The 22,334-nt window shown below is 50.2% G+C and overlaps 2 protein-coding genes and 1 non-coding gene across 3 annotated transcripts; 2 read left to right on the top strand and 1 right to left on the bottom strand.

Moving 5' to 3' along the window:
- The first annotated feature begins 2,209 nt into the window (after positions 1-2,209).
- KRT35 (keratin 35) lies at positions 2,210-6,536 on the top strand. Its single transcript, XM_010330638.3, has 7 exons — positions 2,210-2,746; positions 3,575-3,657; positions 3,848-4,004; positions 4,406-4,567; positions 4,862-4,987; positions 5,490-5,710; positions 6,029-6,536. Exons 1-7 carry the CDS (start codon positions 2,276-2,278, stop codon positions 6,174-6,176), a joined length of 1,368 nt encoding a protein of 455 aa, XP_010328940.1. The 5' UTR covers positions 2,210-2,275; the 3' UTR covers positions 6,177-6,536.
- Positions 6,537-12,144: 5,608 nt separating this feature from the next.
- Positions 12,145-12,326, bottom strand: LOC120367094 (U2 spliceosomal RNA). Its single transcript, XR_005581582.1, has one exon. It is a non-coding gene; the product is annotated as a U2 spliceosomal RNA (small nuclear RNA).
- Positions 12,327-12,877: 551 nt separating this feature from the next.
- Positions 12,878-19,501, top strand: KRT32 (keratin 32). Its single transcript, XM_003942790.4, has 7 exons — positions 12,878-13,444; positions 14,132-14,214; positions 14,380-14,536; positions 15,870-16,031; positions 16,110-16,235; positions 16,954-17,174; positions 19,111-19,501. Exons 1-7 carry the CDS (start codon positions 12,977-12,979, stop codon positions 19,238-19,240), a joined length of 1,347 nt encoding a protein of 448 aa, XP_003942839.3. The 5' UTR covers positions 12,878-12,976; the 3' UTR covers positions 19,241-19,501.
- The last annotated feature ends 2,833 nt before the right edge of the window (positions 19,502-22,334 follow it).

The following is a 22,334-nucleotide window of genomic DNA, read 5'->3' as shown; positions in this document are numbered from 1 at the left end:
TCGGCCCCCACACTCCCGGCTGCACTGGGATAGCAGGAGCCGGCGTGGGCAGGGTTTCAGGTTTTGAGGAACAGGAGAGATCACTGAGAGCTGGGGTGACCAGGAAAGGCTTTAGGGCAGATTTGGATTTGATGGGCAGAAAAAGGAAGAAGGAGGGAAAAGGGTATTCTAAGGCCATATTTATGTAGCCAAGGCATGATCCGGGACAGCCTGGACCTCATCTGAGCAGAGTGCAGTGATCCTGTAAGGAAGGTTACGAGGAATTTGCTAAACAATGTCAGTTCTTGCTGATAAGGGTTTCTAGATAATTATTTCGTTTAAGAAAAGAATGCTAAAAAGGCATAGAAATAGACCAGATCACTTTATAAAATACCCCAAAACAGCTTTAAAAACACATACATGTTTTATCAAATCTTATCAAGAATTTTTTAGCCATACCTTTAGCACTAAATTGGCTTACAGGATTCGTTTCCCTTGGGCAGAATGGCTTTTGGCCCAGAGAACACTTTGTTCTTGGCCAAAGGGGCTGGTTAGTCTGAGCAGGCGTTGCTCACCTACACAGAGAAGCCTGGTCCCCTTCCACCTCTGAGTCTCTGTTTCCTCATTTATAAAAGTAGGAAGAGTAAGACGGACTGTTTGTCTTTCCCTGCTCCCTATTCTCTTTTTTCCCCCACTTCCATTCTTTTTTTCCTTTCTTAACACAATTCTCCATGGGAAAATCACTCATTCATTGATTTATTCATTAATTCATTCAGAGACATGTAGAAGCCCAGCACTGTGCTTGATGCTACAGAGATTTCGAAACAAACTATAAGATCAATTCCTGCCCCTATACTTACAGTCTCCCTGGGAAAATAGGGCTGAAACATAGGACAATCAGAAGGTTTCAGTTAATAGGAGGCCAAGAAATCCACCAACAGTCACTGTTGTGGGCATTCAGAGCTGGGAGGGCACAGCAGGGCTGGAGCAGGGCCCAGGCTCCAGGGGGAAGGCCTGGCCAGGACTGGGCCCTTAGAGGCTTTGAGGTGGGCCTGTGGTTTGGAGCCGGAAGGCCTGGGTTTTAGCCTCCCTGGGAAGCCTGTGTGGACCTCGGTTAAGCCATTTTCCACTCTGACTGTTGGATCCTTCTGTAGGAGTCAGCATCTTTCGGTCCACGTCTGTGTTGCAGGGCGTGTGGGGGTCTTAAAGAAGATAGGGTGCCTTGAGCAGTTGTACAGATGCTTGCTCAGCTGTGATCTGGGCCAGGCTCCTGAAACAGCCTAAGACTCATCTATTTAATGGGCTACTGGTGGTACCAATCGCATGAGGTTGTGTGAGGACTGAATAAGAGAGTGCATAGAGACAGATCATCATGTGGGGGCTGGTGGGTACTAAATGCTCATTGAATGATGGTTACCATCAGCCTGGTTATTGATACAGCTGTGTGAAAAGAGCTCCGATTCAGGCAACCAGAAGGAAGAGCTTCTCCATTTCTCAACCAGAGCTGGAGAAGACACACCCTCCTAGATGTCATCATGGGCAGGTGTCCAATTAACTGACCTCTAGGCATTGTGGCTAGAACTTAGACTCTACAGCCTGGACAGACTTCCTGGCAAGGGAAAGAGTTGGGAAGTGTCCATCAGGGCTCTGGAGCATCTAGGGTGACGAGCTGCTCCATTTTGCCCAGGACTGAGGGTTCTCTGGTATATGAAACTTTCAGAACTAAAACCAGAAAATTCCTGGGGAAACCAGGAAAATTGGTCACCCTAGTCATATTTTCTGGGCCAATTCAAGAGCCTTCTGTGTCTCCGTGGCTGCAAGACCCCTGCCTTCCTGCAATAACCAAGTTTACTCTTCCACCTCCTGGGAGCTCCCAGGAGACCTTCTCTACTCCCTCGGGCACATAAAAGAAGTCAAAATTGGAGAAAGTCAAGACAGTGGCTGAACTCCCACGCCTGCTTAATGCAGAGGCTGAGGTCTGGGCTCATGACAGGTCCCTTTGAAGAACTGATGGGGACTGAGTCTTCCCAGTGATGCGGGGTGGTGGAGGTGAGTCTTGACATAGCAGCGGGGCTCCTATTTTATGAGGCTGATAAATTTTCACAGAAAACTAAATCAGAGGTTAATGAGGGGTTTTAATAGAAAGTGGTGTTAACTTTAATGAGGAGAAAACACTTTATGAGGGCCAACCAACGCCCACTGGGGCAGAGATATAAATCTGGAGTAAGGAGCTGCTTTTCTGCTTTGGGGTATCTGGTCTTAGAGATCCATCAATTGCCTCTGAGTTGCTGGGGCCATGGCTTCCAAATGCCTCAAGGCTGGCTTCTCTTCTGGGTCTCTCAAGAGTCCAGGAGGGGCCAGTGGGGGCTCCACTCCTGTGTCAGCAATGTACTCCAGCAGCTCTTGCAAGCTCCCAAGTCTCTCCCATGGGGCCCGAAATTTCTCTGCCTGCTCAGCGGGGCTGGGCAGAAGCAGCTACAGGGCCGCCAGCTGCTTCCCTACTCTCTGCCTCCCTGCCGGAGGCTTTGCCACCAGCTACAGCGTGGGTGGGGGCTGGTTTGGGGAGGGCATCCTCACTGGCAACGAGAAGGAGACCATGCAGTCCCTGAATGACCGCCTGGCCAGCTATCTGGAGAAGGTGCGCCAGCTGGAGCAGGAGAACGCCAGCCTGGAGAGCCGCATCCGGGAGTGGTGTGAGAAGCAGGTGCCCTACATGTGCCCCAACTACCAGTCCTACTTCCAGACCATCGAGGAGCTCCAGAAGAAGGTAAGAGCTTCAGAGTGGCTTTGGATTCCCAGAAACTTGATGTCACCAGCATTCATTGGTAGTTCTGTTCCCATAGGGCATGTTGGAAGTCACCAAGCGCGTTCGCCTCTGGGGCCTCATTTGTTCCTCTCAATAACTTTCTGTGGGAGGTATCATTAGCTCATTATACAGATGAGAACACTAAGGTTCAGGCTGGGTAAGTGACCCAGATGGCAGGTACTGGAGCCAGAGCTTGAACATAAGCTCTGTGCATTAACTCTGAGACCTTTGGTACTATTGCTCACCCCTCTGAGTTTTCATTTCCTCTTTTATTTAAAGTCAGGGGATTGGGTTCGATGTATTTAGTGCAGTTCAGCTTCCCATAAGTAACTCAGGGAAGAAAATGTCTGGCAGAGAAGTTTCCTTCTTGCCAAGCTTCATATCTGCTTCTTGCCTGTCCCAAACTTACAGCTGAGTCCTGTGAGGGATCATTTATGACCAGAGAATTCTGGGGTATGTTGATGACAAAGAGCTGCCCTGGGTCCCTAGTAGGGCTGGGAGACAGGGAGAGAGGAAGAAGCTTCTTTCATCGTGCCAGGCCCTTCCTGTTTCATTGTCATGCAGCTATCTAACCTGTGTCACAGGTCACAGACTCACTGCATTGGAAGGGACCCTGGAGTTTCCATAGTTGATCCCCAGAGCCTGCCTTTAATCCCCCAATGCCCATGGAGTAGCAGGAATCCAGGATGGCTGACTTCCTCCCTCCAGAGGCAGTCCTTGTCAGCTTTAGGGCGCTCCAAGAAGTAGAATGTCCTTTCTTGCAATGAAATAACGTTTTTATACCTCCAGACCCTGTGCAGCAAGGCAGAGAATGCCAGGCTGGTGGTGGAGATCGACAATGCCAAACTAGCCGCAGATGACTTCAGGACCAAGTGAGTTGTCCTGCTTGTCCTGTGGTTGGGGGTTGCTAGAACTGGACACAGGTGGTGTCGGGGCTCAGGGTTTTGGCTCTGTCACCGAGGCATGAAAGCAGGACTCACAGCACCTGGCTAGCTTGAGGGCCGACCTGACTTAGATGCAGAAAAGAAATGCAGATGTAGGTGCCCTGTTCTGTGTCTGCAGGTACGAGATGGAGCTGTCCCTGCGGCAGCTGGTGGAGTCGGACATCAACGGCCTGCGCAGGATCCTGGATGACCTGACCCTGTGCAAGTCTGACCTGGAGGCCCAGGTGGAGTCCCTGAAGGAGGAGCTGCTCTGCCTGAAGAAGAACCATGAGGAGGTGAGCATCGGGGAGGAGATGAGTGTGGCAAGCAGGTGAGCTTGGGGGAGGAGGTGAACATGGGGAGGAGGTGAACATGGTGGAGTAGGTGAGCATGGGGAACAGGTTAGCATGGGGAGGAGGTGAGCATGGGGAGGAGGTGAGCATGGGGAGGAGGTGAACATGGGGAAGAGGTGAACATGGTGGAGTAGGGGAGCATTGGGAACAGGTGAGCATGGGAAGGAGGTGAGCATGGGGAGGAGGTGAGCATGGGGGAGCAGGTGAGCATGGGGAGGAGGTAAGCATGGGGAGGAGGTGAGCATGGGGAAGAGGTGAGCATGGGGAACAGGTGAGCATGGGGAGGGGGTGAGCCTGGGAGACAGGCCTCTGGGAGTTAGTAGTGACCCTGGTCTGTGCTATAGGAAGTGAACTCCCTGCGCTGCCAGCTTGGTGACCGGCTGAATGTTGAGGTGGATGCTGCCCCACCTGTTGACCTGAACCGAGTTCTGGATGAGATGAGGTGCCAGTATGAAACCCTGGTAGAGAATAACCGCCGGGATGCTGAAGACTGGTTTGACACCCAGGTCGGTACCTGGGAAGAGTCAGTGCAATAGGGGTACGTGGTGGCTCACATGGAAGTGACCCTGGGGCTCTGAATCAAGAAACCTAACTTTGAGTCTCACCTCTGTTTTGACCTTGCTGTGCCTCTCGGGCAGGTTGCTGTCATCTGAGCAACAATGTCCTTGAGTATCAAACACATGAGTGGGACTGGGTGATTGGGAAGGTCCTTCTTGGCTCACAATTCTAACTGGCCTCTGTAGCTCCCTGAAGTCAAGTCCCTGGTGTTGCTGACCAGGTCTTGTGTATGTATGTTTCAGACTGAGGAGCTGAACCAGCAGGTGGTGTCCAGTGCAGAGCAGCTGCAGTCCTGCCAGGCAGAGATCATAGAGCTGAGACGCACCGTCAACGCCCTGGAGATTGAGCTGCAGGCCCAGCACAGCATGGTGAGCCCCAAGGCAGGGTGGAGCTGCTATTGCACCAAGCCCAGGAGCACACAGGCTCCCCAGCTTCCATGCTCCAACCACACAGGCAGGCTCCAGGGGTCTATGTTCTTGAGCACCAGGACATCTCTACGCAGAAAAGAGGGAATGAGGGACCAGCCCCAATCACGAATCCCTTAGTAGTAAAAGACAAGAGACCCGTAGCAACTGACATGTCCAAGCAGTAGCTCCTATATTTTTGTAAGCAGATACATCTTCTGAATAATTATCAGTTATTCAGAGATGACATGACCAGGGGATACTCTCTCAATCAAAGAAGCCACAGGGGCTAATTAGCTCATCTCAAATAAGATGTCTGATTGTGGTTTGTCCTAGATGGCTCAAATCCTGATTCTCTGAGCGTCCGTTCTTGGATTCTGAGGCCTCACTGAGACCCAGATGAAGCTTCCTTGCTTCTTCTCTGACCTCTAGCCTTTTTATCCTTACACAACTCTTGCCCTCACAGAGAGATGCTTTGGAATCCACCCTGGCGGAGACGGAGGCCCGCTACAGGTCCCAGTTGGCCCAGATGCAGAGCCTGATCAGCAACGTGGAGGCCCAGCTGGCTGAGATCCGGGCTGACCTGGAGCGGCAGAACCAGGAGTACCAGGTGCTGCTGGACGTCCGGGCCCGGCTGGAGAGCGAGATCAACACATACCGGGGCCTGCTGGAGAGTGAGGATAGCAAGTGAGTATCACTGCACGTGCTCTAGTCTTCTCAGTGCAATCTACAAAGCTCTGGGAAGATAGCATGGTGCCTGGAAAGAGTCTGGCACTCGGAGTCTGGAGTCCTGGCTTTTAGTTCTGGTCTTCTTGTAAATCATCGTGTAACTCCAGCAAGCCCCCTTTCCTCTCAGGGCCTCTGTTTCCCTTTTGGTAAAACAAGAGAGTTAGGATCAGGTGATTTTTAAGGTGCTTTCCCGTTTGCATAGTCTAGGATCTGCTTTGAGTTACAGCAAACAGCAACTGGAACATCATAGTAATCCGACTGTTTTCTTTTTTCTAGGCTCCCCTGTAACCCATGCGCACCTGACTACTCGCCCTCCAAGTCCTGCCTTCCCTGTCTTCCTGCGGCCTCCTGCGGTCCCAGTGCAGCCCGAGCAACCTGCAGCCCCCGCCCCATTTGTGTGCCCTGCCCAGGGGGCCGGTTCTGAGAGTGGCTGACCCAGAAGGCCATGGCCATTGTCTCCAGGGCTTGAACTCGGCCTCTACCCAACTTTAACCCTTATAGCCCAATCCCCTTTCTTCATGCAGAGCTCAGGCCCAGGGTCTGGTCCTGAGAATGATCACTGCAAATACATGCCTTAAAGTTTCTCAGAGCCTGTCACGAAGGCCGGCTGCCTCCAAAGGTCTCAACTCCTCATCATTTCAATGGGTGCTGGGGTCTCTGTTCTTGGGCTGCCTCCTGGGTCAGGTTTTCCTTCTGGGTGCTGTTCCGGTGGATTCTGAAATGCAGTCGAGGGCTTTTGTTGGCAGAACAATAAAGTGCGTTTGCTCAGGCCCCTGATGCTCAACTCGCCCCATTCTGGTGTGGTTGGCTTGTGTCTCTGTTCTGTTCAGGGGTGACTGCCGGGCAGATGAATGGGAGATGTGTGAACAAGTATGACCCTTTGGATGACAGGGTTACTGTGCCCTGTTTGGGGTGGGTAGAGGCCTACACTGAGACCTTTGGCTTGGCTTCCCCAATGAAGACCTTTCTCCAAGATTCCAGTGTGTGCCAGCTGTTTCCAGACCTCTCCTGAATCCCTCTTAGTGTATGTGGTCACCTGGGATACCAGAGTGGGGTGGACAAAACTGAGACTGAAGCCGAGATCAGCATCATGGGAAGGGTTTTAGGCCACTCTATCAGCCTCATGTCTGTGGTCCTTGTAAGACCAGTAATGGGGTGTCTCCCGCCCAGGATACTTTTAGGGGTGCATTTATATCACCCCCCCTCTTCCATTGCAGCCCTTTCACGCAGCCCTCCAAGTTTAGCAACCCCCTTAACAACCCACAGCCCATCATAAGCAGGAGATGGAGAGTGCGCTCGCCTTCACGACTTCTATCCCGAACGCTAAGGCTCTTGTCTTTGGGAGGTTCACGCATGTGCTTGTGTGCTCTTGGCATCTGGCGAGGGGTACAACGAGCCCTCCTCAGATGGGTGTGAGAGCTCCCAGCATCTTGACCCAAAGGCTCTCATCTGTGTCCAGAATGTCCTCCCCAACCAGGCCAGGCAAATAGCAAGTTCCGTGAATCCCAGTGGGAAAGGGAGAAGGGCCAAGACCAAAGTTTCTGAGCTAAAAAGGAAGATGTGCATTCCCAGCTGGCATGTGCTTCTCGTAAGATGCTGACGGTACCTGCTGAGGGTCTTCAGTCATGTTAAGAGAGCTGTAGCTATGTCCAAGGGGGAGAGAAGACAGCTGGTAGATGCTGAGCAAGGCAAGCTGGAGACCCTTGTCCTTCAGGACATCTGGTATAGTTCATTGTGATTTGAACACAGAAGCCCCTCTCTAGCCCCCCTCTGGTTGCTCCCTGTCCCCCTTGCTCCTGGCATCTGGCACCGCCTCCATGCTTGTCTTTTTGGAAACCCTTCGCTAATCTTGCTGAGGCTTAGGCTCTGAAAGGGATGGTTGCCTCAGGATCATTCACTTCACTCAACAAACCCTTACCGAGCAACCTCCTGTGCCAGGAGGTGTGTTAGGTACCTGGGAAGGACTGGTGTGTGTAGGAGCGAGCCTTTGGGAGGAAACATGAAGGATGCTCACTTGCCATGTTTTTTCTTTTCTACCTCAGTGGTGGCAGGAGACTGGTTGAAGGGGGCCTTGACATTAGTGCAATGAATGTGGGCTCTGAATGTGGCGTCGGATGAACCTGGGTTCAAATCTCCACCCACCACTAACTACATGTGGGAGCTTCAGCAGGTCATAGTCCCTTTCTGAGCCTCAGTAAAACAGACAATATGACACTGATGCTGTGAAGTCCCCAATGCTTTGCCCAGCACATGGAGGGCATTTGAAGATGGGTCATCACTACCAACTCTTTCCAGCTGGATGGCTGGATTGCTGTGAGGTAGGGTATCCACATTTCTCTGCCCAGGGTTTCATTTCTGACACTTCCTTCCTGGAAAACCAGGCCAGCTAAAGTGAATGTGCAGTTGCATGGTTCATTACCCAATTCCAATTCTGAGCAAAGTCAGCAGGGAGCCTCATGGTCAGCAGCACGTGGGTGCTGCCTGGAGCACATGGGCTCCAGTTAACTGTGCTGTGTATAGGTCACACTCTTCTTTTTGGTGTTCTCTGTGGCACAAGCCCTTTCCAAACCCATCCTAGCTTCCTCCAAGATGTAGCTAACTAAACCGTGTGTAACCCTACCTCTAATTATTATTTACCTCATTTGCTCGTGCTTTTTAATTATAATGCTGTTTCCACCCAGCCACAAGTTCTCAACCTTGCCGGTACACTGGAATGACCTGGAGGGCTTTAAAAAATACCGATGCCTGCTCTGAGCTCCAGAGATTCTGCTTTAGTTGGTCTGGGATATGATCTGATATTGGGATTTTTGAAAGCTCCCTGGGTGATATGAACATGCAGCCAGGGTTGAGAGTTCGTCTGTCAGGTGGAGGAGCTTTTGGCAATCCAATTGGGAGTTGCAGTCGGGTTGCTAATAGGTCCTCCACCTGACTCCAACCCACTGCAGGGGGCTCAGGGGAACTCTGACATAGACTCTAGCACTATTAGGTCTGGTACCTATTATGCTTGAGATGGAGTCTCGCTCTGTCACCCAGACTGGAGTACAGTGGCATGATCTTGGCTCACTGCAACCTCTGCCTCCTGGGTTCAAGCGATTCTCCTGCCTCAGCCTCCTGAGTAGCTAGGACTACAGGTGCATGACACCACGTCCAGCTAATGTTTGTATTTTTAGTAGAAACGGGTTTCACCATGTTGGCCAGGATGGTCTTGATCTCTTGACCTCATGATCTGCCTGCCTCAGCCTCCCAAAGTGCTGGGATTACAGGCGTGAGCCACCGCGCCCGGCCCCCCGTTATGCTATTGACTTTCTCATTTCTGCCTTTCTCTCTCTTTTGATTTCAAATATTTGAAATAAATTTTAAATTTGTTGTTTTTTTCCTTTTTTTTTGTGGCTGCATAGTATTCCATGGAGTATATGTGCCACATTTTCTTTCTCCAGTCTACTATTGATGGGCATTTGGGTCAGTGCCAAGTCTTTGCTATTGTGAACAGTGCTGCAATAAACATACATGTGACTCTGTTTTTAAGGTCTCTGTTTTGTCCCCTTGGCCAAGACAGGGTCCTTTCAGTCAATTGGGGACTTAGGATTTTAGTTTTATTTCTCAGTGGTGATACTGACCCTTTCCGGATATTTCAGAAGAGCAATTTGCCTTTGTCCTGAGAAAAGGTGATCTCCCTGACATTCCTTTCTCTTATCCTCCAAGGAAAGCACCATGGCAGAGATAAGAACTAAGGACTGCTTTCCCTAGACCCATGTTTCCCGCTGACAAAACACCATCAAACGTAGATACAAGTTTTGCTTACGATTTTATACATTGAACACTAAGAACAAGGTGTATTTACTGTGTTGGGAACTTTGAGCTCTCACTCACAAAGCATGCAACAGGGTATTTGGGAGGTCCTGTTCCTGGTGAAGGCAGCTGAGAGGTAACTATCAGTGGACAGTGATCCCAGCATGTGTGGAGAACTGCCAAGCTAAATTGAACAAGGGTGATTTGCATGAAGCATGGAGGTGGCTCCTGGGAATGAACTCACCCTGAGGAAAGAGAGACTGGAGTCCACACACTGGGTCTAAGATATTCTGAGCACAGCATGGAGCGCCACTCAGATGATCTTTCAAGGTCTCCTTCCTAAGCTGCAGCAACATCAACAACAAAGGAGGAAACACTAAATGAACTAGAATATGAGACCGCAAGAATTTAAGACTGGCCAGGCACAGCGGCTCACACCCATAATCCCAGCATTGTGGGAGGCTGAGGTGTGCGGATCACTTTAAGCCAGGAGTTCAAGACCAACCTGGATAACCCAGCAAAACCTTGTCTCTACCAATAATACAAAAATTAGCCATGCATGGTGGTGTGCACCTGTAGCCCTATCTACTCAAAAGACTGAGGTGGGAGGATAGCCTGAGCCTGGAGAGTTCAAGGCTTCAGTGAGCCATGATTGTGCCACTGCATTCCAGCTGGGGTGACAGAGTGAGACTCTGTCTTAAAAAAAAATAAAAAATTTTAAAGAATTTAAGACTGAGATGTGACAGTAGACGGCATCAACCCACAGCAGGGGAGATAGTATCAGCATCATCTCAAAGAAAGAAGACATAATTAGCAGATTGGTTATCTGGGGACAATCTGCGGACTCGGGGAGTGGCCTTGGCACAAACCACAGCACACACCGTGATGGGAGCCATTAACCTTGGTTAGACATCAGAGGGCAGCAGTAGGAGCTGGGCACCAGCACCATGGTCACTGTTAGCATTTGCAGGCACCTGACTTGTAATATCCTAATCTGATTCTAAATAACTTTGTGGGTGAGGGTCCCAAAAGACATATGTAGTTCCCCTGGTTAAATGATTCAAGCGAGAAAAGAAACATTTTAAAAATAGGTTGGTATTGCTCAAATATGGAAGATGGCAAGATGGTGCTTTTTACCTTTGAGTTATTCCGTATTTCACAAAGGAGGGTTTCAGAGATGCTTTGAAAACTGATAGTATTGTGTCTCCCAGGAGGATTATGAGCTCTGGGTGCTTGTTGATTTATTTAAGCTCCTTGTAGATTCTGGATATTAGACCTTTGTCAGATGGGTAGATTGCAGAATTTTTCTCCCATTCTGTAGGTTGCCTGTTGACTGTGACGCTAGTTTCTTTTGCTGTTCGGAAGCTCTTTAGTTCAATTAGATCCCATCTGTCAACCTTGCCTGTCGCTCAAACTGTCTTTGGTGTTTTAGTCATGAAGTCTTTGCCTATGCCTATATCATGAATGATGTTGCCTAAGTTTTCTTCTAGGGTGAAAAATTGCATTTCTAACACGTTCCTGAGTCAGATTGATGCTGCTGGTCTAGGAACTACACTTTGAGAACCACTGATAACACCTTATTAAAATAATCATTATAGTTTTTGGGTCAGAGGATTAAATGGGCAAATGAGTGCCAAGCACTCAACATCATGTCTGGCAGTTGTATATGTTCCACAAGTTCTGGCTATGATTCTGAAGGGTGGTCTGATGAGTCTCATCCCATATAGTTGGTATTGCCATCACACCTCCTTCCATCTGATGCCAACATCTCCTCTAAACAGGCAATCCAGACAAGGTCCTGAAATTTATGACTGTTGCAGAGAATCAAATTGTGAGAGTAATCGATCTGACCCTTTCAACTGGCATGAGGAAACTGAGGTCTGGAGAGACAAAATGACTTTCCCAAGGTCACATGGTAAGTCAGAGGCACCATCTCTATGCTCTACTTTTTTTTTTATGCAGTGTAGGGGCTAGGTGGCATTTTCTCTTTCCTGTTCTTGTACTGACACTTCTGGGAATGCATGAAACATAATGCATGACACTTCTGGGAATGCATGAAACTTGTGCCCCAACATTATATCAAGAAGATTACTGAATAAAAAAGCGGCTATAACACACACATACTAAATGTGAAGCTCACAGCTTTTGCAGCCAGGACTGAAAACAATGCTCCAGCATGTTACCTTCTTAAGTGAATGCCCAAGGCTTCTATAGCTGGGCTCATCTGCTCCCTGTCTCCTGGCTTAGCTCATTCCAGGGCTAGACTGTCCTTTCCCAAGGGAGTTGATTCACACTGCTTCCATGCTCTGAGATCCTGAAGCGAGCCTTCCCCATCTGCCACAACAGAGAGTAAAAGTAGAACCTGTTCCAACTGTTCTATCTCAGTCTGTTCAACAAACAGTTATTGAGCACTTGACAATTGTGTATGTGGTGCCGAGATAATTGAATGGATGGTCCAGAGAGGGTCAAGATAGAGCAGCTGCCACTTGGAGATGTTCATGATATGGGCTTTTCCAAGAGGAAGGGTCCAACTGGAAAGATGTACCTGATTCTTAGGCTTCTGTTTGGGTCATTATTATTATTATTATTATTTTTGCCATTTGAAGGGGTGCACCATTCCTGGAAGTACTGCAATACCAGGTCAATGCACAGAGTGGACAGAGCAAGCTCGTATTCCATCTCCCTGCTCCAAAAATCCATTTACTATATTGTCCTTGGATAGAGCACGTATCAGATATTAAACTGATACCACACTTGATCTTACCTAAAAAGGCTGAGAAGTAAGGCTGCCTGTGTCTTGAGTTCATTTTCTCCCCACTGATGTTATTTTCTTCCCCTTGGCAGGAAGATGATGCCTGTTAGAAAGCCTCTGACGCTCCTTTTCCTATCTGCCTGGATTTCTGCGGCTGCCAGTATCGGAGCAGTTTCTACCACCCACACATTTCCTTGTTAAATGGTCAGGCCTCTTCCCACAGGGAATACCTTCATTAAAAGAGGCAGCTGCTGCCACACAGACCTGCAGGATTTCTCAGGACTAGAGCAGGCGGGGGTGCAGTGGGCCAAGCCAATGGAGACACAGGCCGGGTCGCGGCGGTTTCCTGGAGGCCCCGCCCTAGTAATGAGGGCCCAGGCATGCAGCTGACCCTTTGAAGATGTGTTCTGAAGCTCTCTCATGGTGATCAGTGGCAGGAGCCCGGACTCCTGCTTTAGCCAAATGATAAGGTTGGGCTCTTTTATGAGGAAAGGAACTCATCATTGGAAATCAAATTACAAATTAATTAGCAGCTTCCTCTGGGGCTGAGTGTAAACATCAACACCACCCAATGAGGAATTTCTATCATGAGCCCCCTCACTGCAAGGGCATAAATGGCCTGGGTGGCATGGGGTCTGTAGACATCCAGGCAGCTGTGGCGGAGGAGAAAGGGCCTCTCCAACATGACATCTGCCTGCTGTGTCACCAGCAACTTGCAAACCTCTCTCAAGAGCTTCCCCCGGCCTGCCTCGGTTTGTTCTGGCAGTGTGAACTGCCGGCCTGAGCTGTGCCTGGGCTATGTCTACCAGCCCATGGCATGCCTGCCTTCTGTCTGCATGCCCACCACCTTCCGGCCAGCCAGCTGCGTCTCCAAAACCTATCTATCCAGTTCCCGCTGGCCAGCCAGTGGCATCTCCAGCGCCATGGGCCCCGGCGGCTGGTACAGCGAAGGGGCCTTCAATGGCAATGAGAAGGAAACCATGCAGTTCCTGAACGACCGCCTGGCCAGCTACCTGGCGAGGGTTCGAGAGCTGGAGCGGGAGAACGCAGAGCTGGAGAGCAGGATCCAAGCGGCCTCTCACTCCCAGGTGCTCGCCATGACTCCTGACTACCAGTCTCATTTCAGGACCATTGAGGAGCTCCAGCAGAAGGTGAGGGCAGTGGCGAGGTGAACGGGCTCTCTGGGAAGGGATCTGGACCAGCTGGCATTCCAGATTTGAATCTCGTTAGCTTATTAAGCTACGTTCAGGACAAAGAGACCTCCCTAGGGCACAGGGGTATTTTATAATGTGAGCACTTAGCCTGAGGATTTCAGGTGGAGAGATCTGGGATTTATTCTCGATTCTAACGTTGCCTCATTGCATGACTTTGGGAGGTCCCTTCCCTTCCCCAGGCCTCAGTTTTCTCATCTGTAAAACAGGGATAATAATGGTCATTATCTAACGGGGTTGTCAAAGGATTCGATGAGATGATGCAGGTCAAGTGCTTGGAACAGTCCTTGGTTCATGGTGAGTTTTCAGTAAATGTCAAGGACCCTTCTAACCGTCACATGACTGACTTCAGACATGAGATTCTTTCCTCCCACATTGCTCAGCGCATCCAAAATGGGGAATTTGACTTTACAAAGCTCCAGGTTCCTAAAGAATACATCTCGAGTTCTTCAAGGACTAGCAATTCACTAAATATCTCCCAGAGTTCTGGGGGAAGAGGGCCTTCTGCAAGGCTGGCTGCAAGGGTGCTGGATCCTACCTTTGCTGCTGTCTTCTCTTCCTTTGGATTCTTCTTCCTTCTTCTCACCCTGCACTAAACTAACCCTCTCCATGTGCCTTGGCCCACAGATTCTGTGTACCAAGGCAGAGAACTCCAGGATGGTCGTGAACATCGATAATGCCAAGCTAGCTGCTGACGACTTCAGGGCCAAGTGAGTTTGGCCAGGGGACAGGGGTTGGGAGAGATCCTGTCCTCATAGGCTCTCGGGCAGCTTTCCATTAGTTTCACGGAGGGTTGGGAAATGCCAGCAGCCTAAGGCCTTCCCTGAGTGCTGCATTCAGTTTGACCCTCGGTTGCTGACCCCGTACCTGTGTAGGTACGAGGCGGAGCTGGCCATGCGGCAGCTGGTGGAGGCCGACATCAATGGCCTGCGTAGGATTCTGGATGATCTCACTCTCTGCAAGGCTGACCTGGAGGCCCAGGTGGAGTCCCTAAAGGAGGAGCTGATGTGCCTCAAAAAGAACCACGAGGAGGTGAGGCTGGAAGTCACGCTGAAGTGGCCCCAGGAAGCAGAGGGGAGAGAACGTGGGGTATGGGGTTGGATAAACACGGGTTCAATTCCCAAGCCTGCCACGTGTTGTTTCAGTGAATATGCCCAATTTATGGAATCTTCCTGAGCCTCCTCATCTGTAAAATGGGGACGACACTATCATGCAGGGTTATTGTGAGGATTTAATGGATAGGATATGGAACATGGAAATCCCCAAGGCATGGGTATGAAACACCTGCCACTTGGTCAGCGCTCAGAAGTGTAGTCCCCTTCCCGTCTGCATTTCCTGGGCTAGTGACTGCCAAGCGTTCATTCCTGGTGACTGCATGTGTTTTCTCGAGAGCCACACACCAGAGGTAGAGTGGTGCCGTGGTGCCGGGGTGAGCTGTGTGCCAGATCTCATGTTGAACGGCCTGTCCATCTCTGCCCAGCCAAACTCTCAGAAGCAGTCCCATCTCTTCTGAGAGGGCGTAGAGCTGCAGTGGTCTCCTCCTTGGCCCCCATTCTTATTTTATCCTCTCTTCTGTTTGCACATAAAATACTCAAGCTGAAGCCACAGGCAAGCCCTTCACTTTCTGTTTTTTCCTTATCTCCTGAAGTTTCTCGGAGGGAAAGCCATCTGCTTTGGGCACCTGTGTGCTGCCAAGCCCATCTGAGCCATGGCGTTTTGTTCCCTCCTCCCTGGTTGACTCTCAGCCCCTTGGCTTGGGATTTGAATGAACAAGTGCCTCCGAATCTTGGCTGGGTTTCCTCAGGCTTAAGTGCAAAGTAACAGCCAGTAATCACGTACTCACTGAGCACCCCTGGGTGCCTGACTCATCTCACTCAAATCAGAGAACTGGGAATGACACCAAGAAGCCACTAATGAGAAGTTATCACACACCCTGGCAGCCTCAGTGATAACTTTCCCTCTTTGGCAGCCACGCCTGGGAGGCAGCTGCCCTAACCCGGGCCTTGAACTAGTCAAGCCGGGCTCCTGCTACCCTCCTCCCAGGATGAACATAGGCTGGGAGGGTGGCTGGGAATACTAGGGGGACCGATTTCCCACTTTAGCTAAAGGCATCCAACAAACCCGGACGCTGCTCTTGGCATCTGCCAAAGTGACAGGAAATGTGCTGCAGTGAGGCTCCTGCCACAGGGGTATTCAGCTGGAGTCTGAAGAGCACTGGGATGCTGCCGGGTGGACTGCAGTCCTTGGGGGCCGTCTAATGCTTCCATCTTCAGCATCTTCTGTTGCATCTTTTCATGTCTCCCTGGGGAGGTGAGGCAGGATCGTATGATTGTCACACTTGCCTGGAGCTCTTGCGCTTTTTCAGGAAGTCGGTTCCCTTCGATGCCAGCTTGGGGACCGCCTTAACATCGAGGTGGATGCTGCGCCCCCAGTAGACCTGACCAGGGTGCTGGAGGAGATGCGGTGTCAGTATGAGACCATGGTGGAGGCCAATCGCAGGGACGTGGAGGAATGGTTCAATATGCAGGTGGGCCTCTCACGGTGGGGGCAGCCTCCTCCATGTCCCTAGGAAGGGACTCCAACCTTCTCCTTCCCCCCACTGCAGATGGAGGAGCTTAACCAGCAGGTGGCCACAAGCTCTGAGCAGCTTCAGAACTACCAGTCAGACATCATTGACCTGAGACGCACGGTCAACACGCTGGAGATCGAGCTGCAGGCCCAGCACAGCCTGGTGAGAGCTGCTGGGTGGGCACCCTCCCTCTGGATCCTAGGCATAATGAGCATAGGTGTGAGCCTCCAGGAAGGAGGAAGAGGAGGCCCAGATTTCAGCCACTATGGATGCTCATCCTGTTGACCTTTCCTGGAGGGAGCTTTCTTCTGAGATTCAGCTCAGAGATAAAAGAGGCATATTTCAAATCAGACATGGGTTAGCTGGACACTGTCAAACTCGACTCCGCAAGAAGACTTGCTCTGTGCTTAGCCTGCCTTTCCAAACCTAGGAATCTCAGTATCACCCGTCCTGATGCCCAGGTTCTTCTCTGGACCAACTCAACCAGAGTCTCTGGAGGTGGCGTCAGGTCATGGGTATTTTTTGAGGGCTTCCATGTGGCTCTAATGTGCAGCCAGGGTTGAAAACCACTGTTCTAAATGCTGCCATCAGGGAGGTACTTGGGGAATCTCAGATCCAAAGCCTGAGGCCAGACAAAGGTTGCAGAAGGAAGGAGAAATTTAGGATCAGACTTACAAATTGAAACTGTGGTTCTGTCATGTACCAGCTGTGTACCCTTGAACAAGTCATTTGACCTTTCTGGGCTTCTGTTTCCACAGTGCCTCAGGAAGGGAGGGCTCATTCCCAGTACCAAAGGGAGGTTTCGCCCTTCTTGTTTCTTTCTGAAGCAGGCCATGGCAGACAGCTCCCCTCCTCATGGTTATGTCTTCCTTTGCCTTAGAGAGACTCCCTGGAAAACACGCTGACGGAAAGCGAGGCCCGCTACAGCTCCCAGCTGGCCCAGATGCAGTGCATGATCACCAACGTGGAGGCCCAGCTGGCTGAGATCCGGGCTGACCTGGAGCGGCAGAACCAGGAGTACCAGGTGCTGCTGGACGTCCGGGCCCGGCTGGAGAGCGAGATCAACACGTATCGGAGCCTACTGGAGAGCGAGGACTGCAAGTACGTAGGCACAGCTGAGGCTCAGAGAGATGCGGGCGAGGATTCTGGGAGGTTCTAGGAAGCAACTGGGTCTACCCTTGAGGGACCATCAGCTTAGAACCCTGTCCTGACCATGGAGCCACTAAGGAGCTGGTATGCTCTGAAAGAAGTCAGGCAGTGGTGTTCATGCCGCCATCTCGTACCAGGCCCCTTGGAGACAATTCTGTCTCATTCCAAGCCAGAAAACTCCTTCTAATTGCCCACCATGGGGCAGGCTCTGTGGACGATACCAAGACAGAGGAAGGCATGGCATCTGTCCTCCTCTTGTTTCCATGTGTTCAAGGAGATAGGCAGACAGGTGACTGGAGGTCGTGGCATGTAGGGAGCTTAGGATGAAAGGCAACTTTGCTAATAGGACCTGCATGATCCTGCTCCCACCTCTTACCCCAGCCTCACCTCATAGCTCCATTGCTCTCAGAATGGAGATTTTGGCATATTCGGAGGACAATCAGTAGCCTCATGTAATTGAGTCCTGGTGGGGAGCAGGACAGGAAAGATCAGCTGTGGCCCATTTATGGAGAACCACACAGGTCGTGTGGGCAAGGGAGGGCTTTATTTTATAGGCAAGTGGAAGGCCTTACTATTTTTTTGAGGAGGAAATGAGAGAATTTACTGTGTGTCTTCTCCACTAGATCATAAACATCTAGAACGCAGAGACATTAAAATACGTTTTTATTCCCTGTACATGGCACACAGTAGATCCTCAGTAAAGGTCTCTCAAGCTCAAAGCTGTTCTTCAAGAAGATGGCCCCGATAGCAGCAGGAAGAGCTGAGTAGAGGGAGGGGAACCAGGCAGAGAAACTGTTCAGTAAGCCTAGGTAAGCCGTGGGGAGGGCCTGAGTTAGGGCAGCAGAGGCATCAGCTCTAGACACTGTGCAGGTAGAATCAGCAGGACTTGGTGGCTGTCTGAATGCAGGGTACCTCTGGGTCATGGACACCTGGTGGACTAGTGACTGATGTAGCCGTTTCTTATTCTGCATTTAGCCCTGCTTCTCTCCCATTCAGAACCTGTAACTTCAGGGCAAGCGTTGCAAAGTCAAATATTTGCAAGGGCCAGGTCATTAACATGCATGAATGACATGGATCATACGGAGACTGTGGAAAAGCAGACAGCTCTTGCCTTGTCCAATCCAGGCAGTGCCATGTCCTCAGGGCCATTTCTATTCTGTGAGAAGCAGGTCCAGTATTGCTGGATCTTCTGATAGTTCCAAGGAAGCTGAGAATCTGGATTTTTAAAAATGTTAAATTCTCCTGATGCTTAAATATTTTCAACAAGTTAAGTTTGGAATACATGTGCGGAACGTTCAGGTTTGTTACCTAGGTATACATGTGCCACGGTGGTCGGTAGCACCTCTCAATCTTTCATCTAGGTTTTAAGCCCTGTGTGCAGTAGGTATTTGTCCTAATGTTCTCCCTCCCCTTTCCCCTGCCTCCCTGACAGTACCTGGCGTGTGATGTCCCCCTCCCTGTGTCCATGTGAAGTTCTCATTGTTCAACTCCCACTTATGAGTGAGAACATGAGGTGTTCGGTTTTTTGTTCCTGTGTTAGTTTGTGAGAATGATGGCTTCCAGAGGAAGCTGCTTTTCATCCTAAGCTCACATGGAAGCCACTGAAGGTTTTAGGCAGGGGAGAAACATAATTGGATTTGTGACTGCAGAAGATTGCTCTGACCACTAAGTGGACAGTGGTTAGAAGGGGCTCAAGCAAGGTTGGGGAGATCAGTGAGGAGGACATGAGGTGACTAGGGCAAAGATGGTGGAGGCTGGGACCAGGGAGGCTGGGCAGAGACAGCATGGTAGATGGGGTTGAGAGGCATCCGAGGGGTAGAATCAGCAGGACCTATGCCCGAGTGCGCCTTCTCTACTGATCCTGTCCCTCTGTGACTTTCTCCTGCAGGCTTCCCTGTAACCCGTGCTCCACTCCCTCCTGTAACCCCTGTGCACCCTCCCCGTGTGTGTCCCGCGCCGTCTGTGTGCCACGCACCGTCTGCGTGCCTTGCTCGCCCTGCCCGCAGGGCCGCTACTGAAGTCCCTCTGCATGAGAGGATCCTGGAGGGCCTGGTATTCTGTGGCCACCAAAAAGAGCAGGGACAACCCCGGCCAACAAGGAAGATCCTGAGCAGGACCGTGGATCACCTGCAGCACTCCTGGGGGTGCTCCAGCCCTCACCTCTTTTTCCCGTGGGTGAACTCTTCTCGTTGGTGATGTTTCTGGTTGTCTGTGCTGCCTCAAAGAGCGAGTGTTCTTAGTTAACTGGCAAATAGAGCAGCATTCAATGGCCCTGCAAACATGTCTGTCTCTGCGTGTAATTTACGCTGCTGCGTCCACAAGCCAATCCTACTCAACTGAGCTCAAGAGGAATGTGGGCAAATTCTTTCTTTGTTTTTATGCCTCTTCTGCTTCCATAGAGGCTTGAGAGGTGTTCACTAAAATGGCCCGCATGCCATAAACCAGTTAAAACTAATCAATTGCTCTGGGGCCAAGTAATAAAAGAATAAAGAGAGGAGGGAGATAATTATGCCAGAAACTCAGGCCAAATTACTGTAATTGAGAATAATAAACCCACCTCTAAATCTCATTACAGCTGGGACAATGGGATCATTCATTCTTTCAGAATATCTTCACTGAGTAGCTACTGGGTGCAGGTTCTGCATTAGAGGCTGGCTAATCCAGGGGAGAGTTCCCAGAAGCATTGTTAGTAATGCCTCGTTAGATTAAATGAGCCATTCCTTGCAGCAATCTATGAAAAAGATACCATTATTTCATCCATTTTGTAAATGAGGAAACTGAGGCCCAGAGAAGTGAAGAAACTTGCCCGAAGTCACACAGCTGGTAAGCGGCGGACCCAGGACTGAAATTGAGGCCTTCAGGCTCTAGAGATGCTCAGACAATTCACATTCACAGCCCTCACTATTTGCAAACTACACCTTGTTGCAGGGGTATAAAAAAATGCAAGTGATCACTACTATTCAGACACTTATAATTACAGGAGGAGCTAAGACCAGCGTACATGAGACTGCACTTCTTTCTCTGTAAGGACGACGTAACAGTAACAATAATAATGCTGACAATGGTTACTACTTCTCGAGCACTCATAATGCACCAAGTACTTTGTGGAGCATATCACATAAATTAACTCATGCAGTTTCATGACCACCTTGTAAGGTATGCATAGTGTCCGTTTTAGACATGGACCTGGAGGCATAGGGTGGTCAAGTCAGTCGTTCAAGGTTGCATGCAAGGACAAAGACTTGAGCCCAAGTCTAGCAGCACAGCAGTGTTATTTTAACGTTCTAACTGCCAAGTTCCTACCCGGAAAGAGTAAAGACTAGTCAAAATTGGGAGACAGTCTTAGCCCGAGAAGATCTCAAGTGAGTCTTGTAGCTGGTGGCGTTTGAAATGGGTACTGGAGGTTGAATAGGGCGTCTATAGGGCACCAGATAGTAAGTAAGTGTGTGGGGGTCTTCAGGAGAGCAGGGGTCATGCTTGGGAGGCCTTTGGGGACCTTGCTGGCTGGAGCAGTGGGTTCCTGTGAGAGGCTGATGGGGATGAAGCTCAAATGGTAGAAAGGCATCAGACGGTGGGGGAGGGGGGGTCTTGGGTACCCCACAAAGATCCTGGACTCTGGACTCTATCCTGAAGGCAGAGGGAGGGCTGCTGCAGGATTTCAGCCCCAAAATAACATGACTGGAGTGGAATCTTAGAAAGTTTCACCGAGGAACACAGACAGGATGGCTGAGAGGAGGGGATAGGCTGTGGAAGAAGCGAACAGGGTCTCAGCTAAGACAATTCCAGGAGTCATGGAAAAATGAAGAATCAATGTAAGAGCCACTGTGATGGACCTGGCTTGCCAATGGACTGGCCATGGCAGGTAAAGAGGAGAGAGCTGGGGACAGGAATCTTGGACATCTTTCTGAACCTCACCTTCCAAACGCAGAGTGCTTTTTTAATGAGCTGAGATGATGTTTCTATTAAGTATCCTGCCTCTGGCCTTGCCAAGAAATGATGAAAAATGAATTGGATCCTGAAGCTGCCTCCAGGGTCTCCAGACATGATCCTGCAGGCATTCCTGGCAGACAAGGTCATTAGCCTGACAGCGGAGACATGAACATACTGCTCGGCGAGCTGTAGTTCCTGGTTGATGGGTGGGTAAAGTTTCAAGGAGCTGAAATGCCAAGGGAGGGGGGCTACTGGCTAATTGGATTTTCTCATAACTGTGTGCAAACCAGCAATCCTTAATTTCAAACCCAGTGCACAACTTTTCTGGAATGTGCTTAGCCTGATAAGCAACACACTGAACAGACAAATCTTTGGTTCTATAATACTAGACCTGTTCTGTCCAGTACGGTAGCCCGTAATGACTTGTAGCTGTATACTGAGACATTCCCTGAGTTGCACTCGTCACACGTGGCTAAGTGGTAGTAAATAGGACAATACACACATGGAGTGTTTCCAACACTACAGAAAGTTCAATTGGACAGAGCTGTCTTAGACTGTCAGAACTAGAAGGAGCCTTCCAGATGATCTGGCCCAGCTTTCCCAGTTTTGCAGAAGAGGCATCTCAGACCCAGGGAGGTGGAAAGATGTACTCACAGACACAACCAACAGGTGGGAATTAAAGCCAAGGGTTTTGATGGCAAGCCTCGTAGGTCTCTCCAAGCACTTCATGCTTTCTCCAGGCTCCCTAGGTTTATTATTATTTCAGGCTAATACATATTTCCCCGTTCCCTTTCTTTCGTTTCCCAAAGAAGGGAGACATTTTCTCTGAGAAGCTGAAAATTCTTCCTGGGAATATAGTTCTCTTAAAAAGCATCATTAGCAACTACCAAACTCTTTGAGCACTGGGCTCAGTAAGAGCAAAGACCTTGAGCTGCAGCCCAGAGCCTCAGCAGGAGTGATGGCACAAGAGTTGCAGGCCAGAAGTCCCCGCCCCTGGGTGCCCTGGGGACTTCCACAGTCTCTGCTTCCCCAGCCCATATTGTTCCAGTCTAGCTTGGTCCCCATTCCCACACCCCTGTTTCCTTCCCACTTGCCAAGACCTGTCTGACTCCCCAGATGCCTGTTAAGGCTTTTTATATGAAACCAAGCCCCACGGCCCAGGGCCAGGAGTACCCCCTCTGC

Source organism: Saimiri boliviensis, chromosome 17, assembly GCF_048565385.1.
Source record: "Saimiri boliviensis isolate mSaiBol1 chromosome 17, mSaiBol1.pri, whole genome shotgun sequence".
Classification (NCBI taxonomy): Eukaryota; Metazoa; Chordata; class Mammalia; order Primates; family Cebidae; genus Saimiri; species Saimiri boliviensis.
Note: the sequence above shows the minus strand (reverse complement) of the source record. Positions and strands in the feature narration are given on the sequence as shown.

What these genes read in the sequence shown, in the direction of transcription:
- KRT35 (XM_010330638.3), top strand. Translation starts at nt 2,276, where the DNA reads ATGGCTTCCAAATGCCTCAAGGCTGGCTTCTCTTCTGGGTCTCTCAAG. An exon ending in TGAAGAAGAACCATGAGGAG is followed by an intron (nt 4,005 to 4,405) that starts GTGAGCATCGGG and finishes TCTGTGCTATAG; the next exon opens with GAAGTGAACTCCCTGCGCTG. An exon ending in TGCAGGCCCAGCACAGCATG is followed by an intron (nt 4,988 to 5,489) that starts GTGAGCCCCAAG and finishes TTGCCCTCACAG; the next exon opens with AGAGATGCTTTGGAATCCAC.
- KRT32 (XM_003942790.4), top strand. Translation starts at nt 12,977, where the DNA reads ATGACATCTGCCTGCTGTGTCACCAGCAACTTGCAAACCTCTCTCAAG. An exon ending in GCTGACGACTTCAGGGCCAA is followed by an intron (nt 14,215 to 14,379) that starts GTGAGTTTGGCC and finishes GTACCTGTGTAG; the next exon opens with GTACGAGGCGGAGCTGGCCA. An exon ending in TCAAAAAGAACCACGAGGAG is followed by an intron (nt 14,537 to 15,869) that starts GTGAGGCTGGAA and finishes GCGCTTTTTCAG; the next exon opens with GAAGTCGGTTCCCTTCGATG.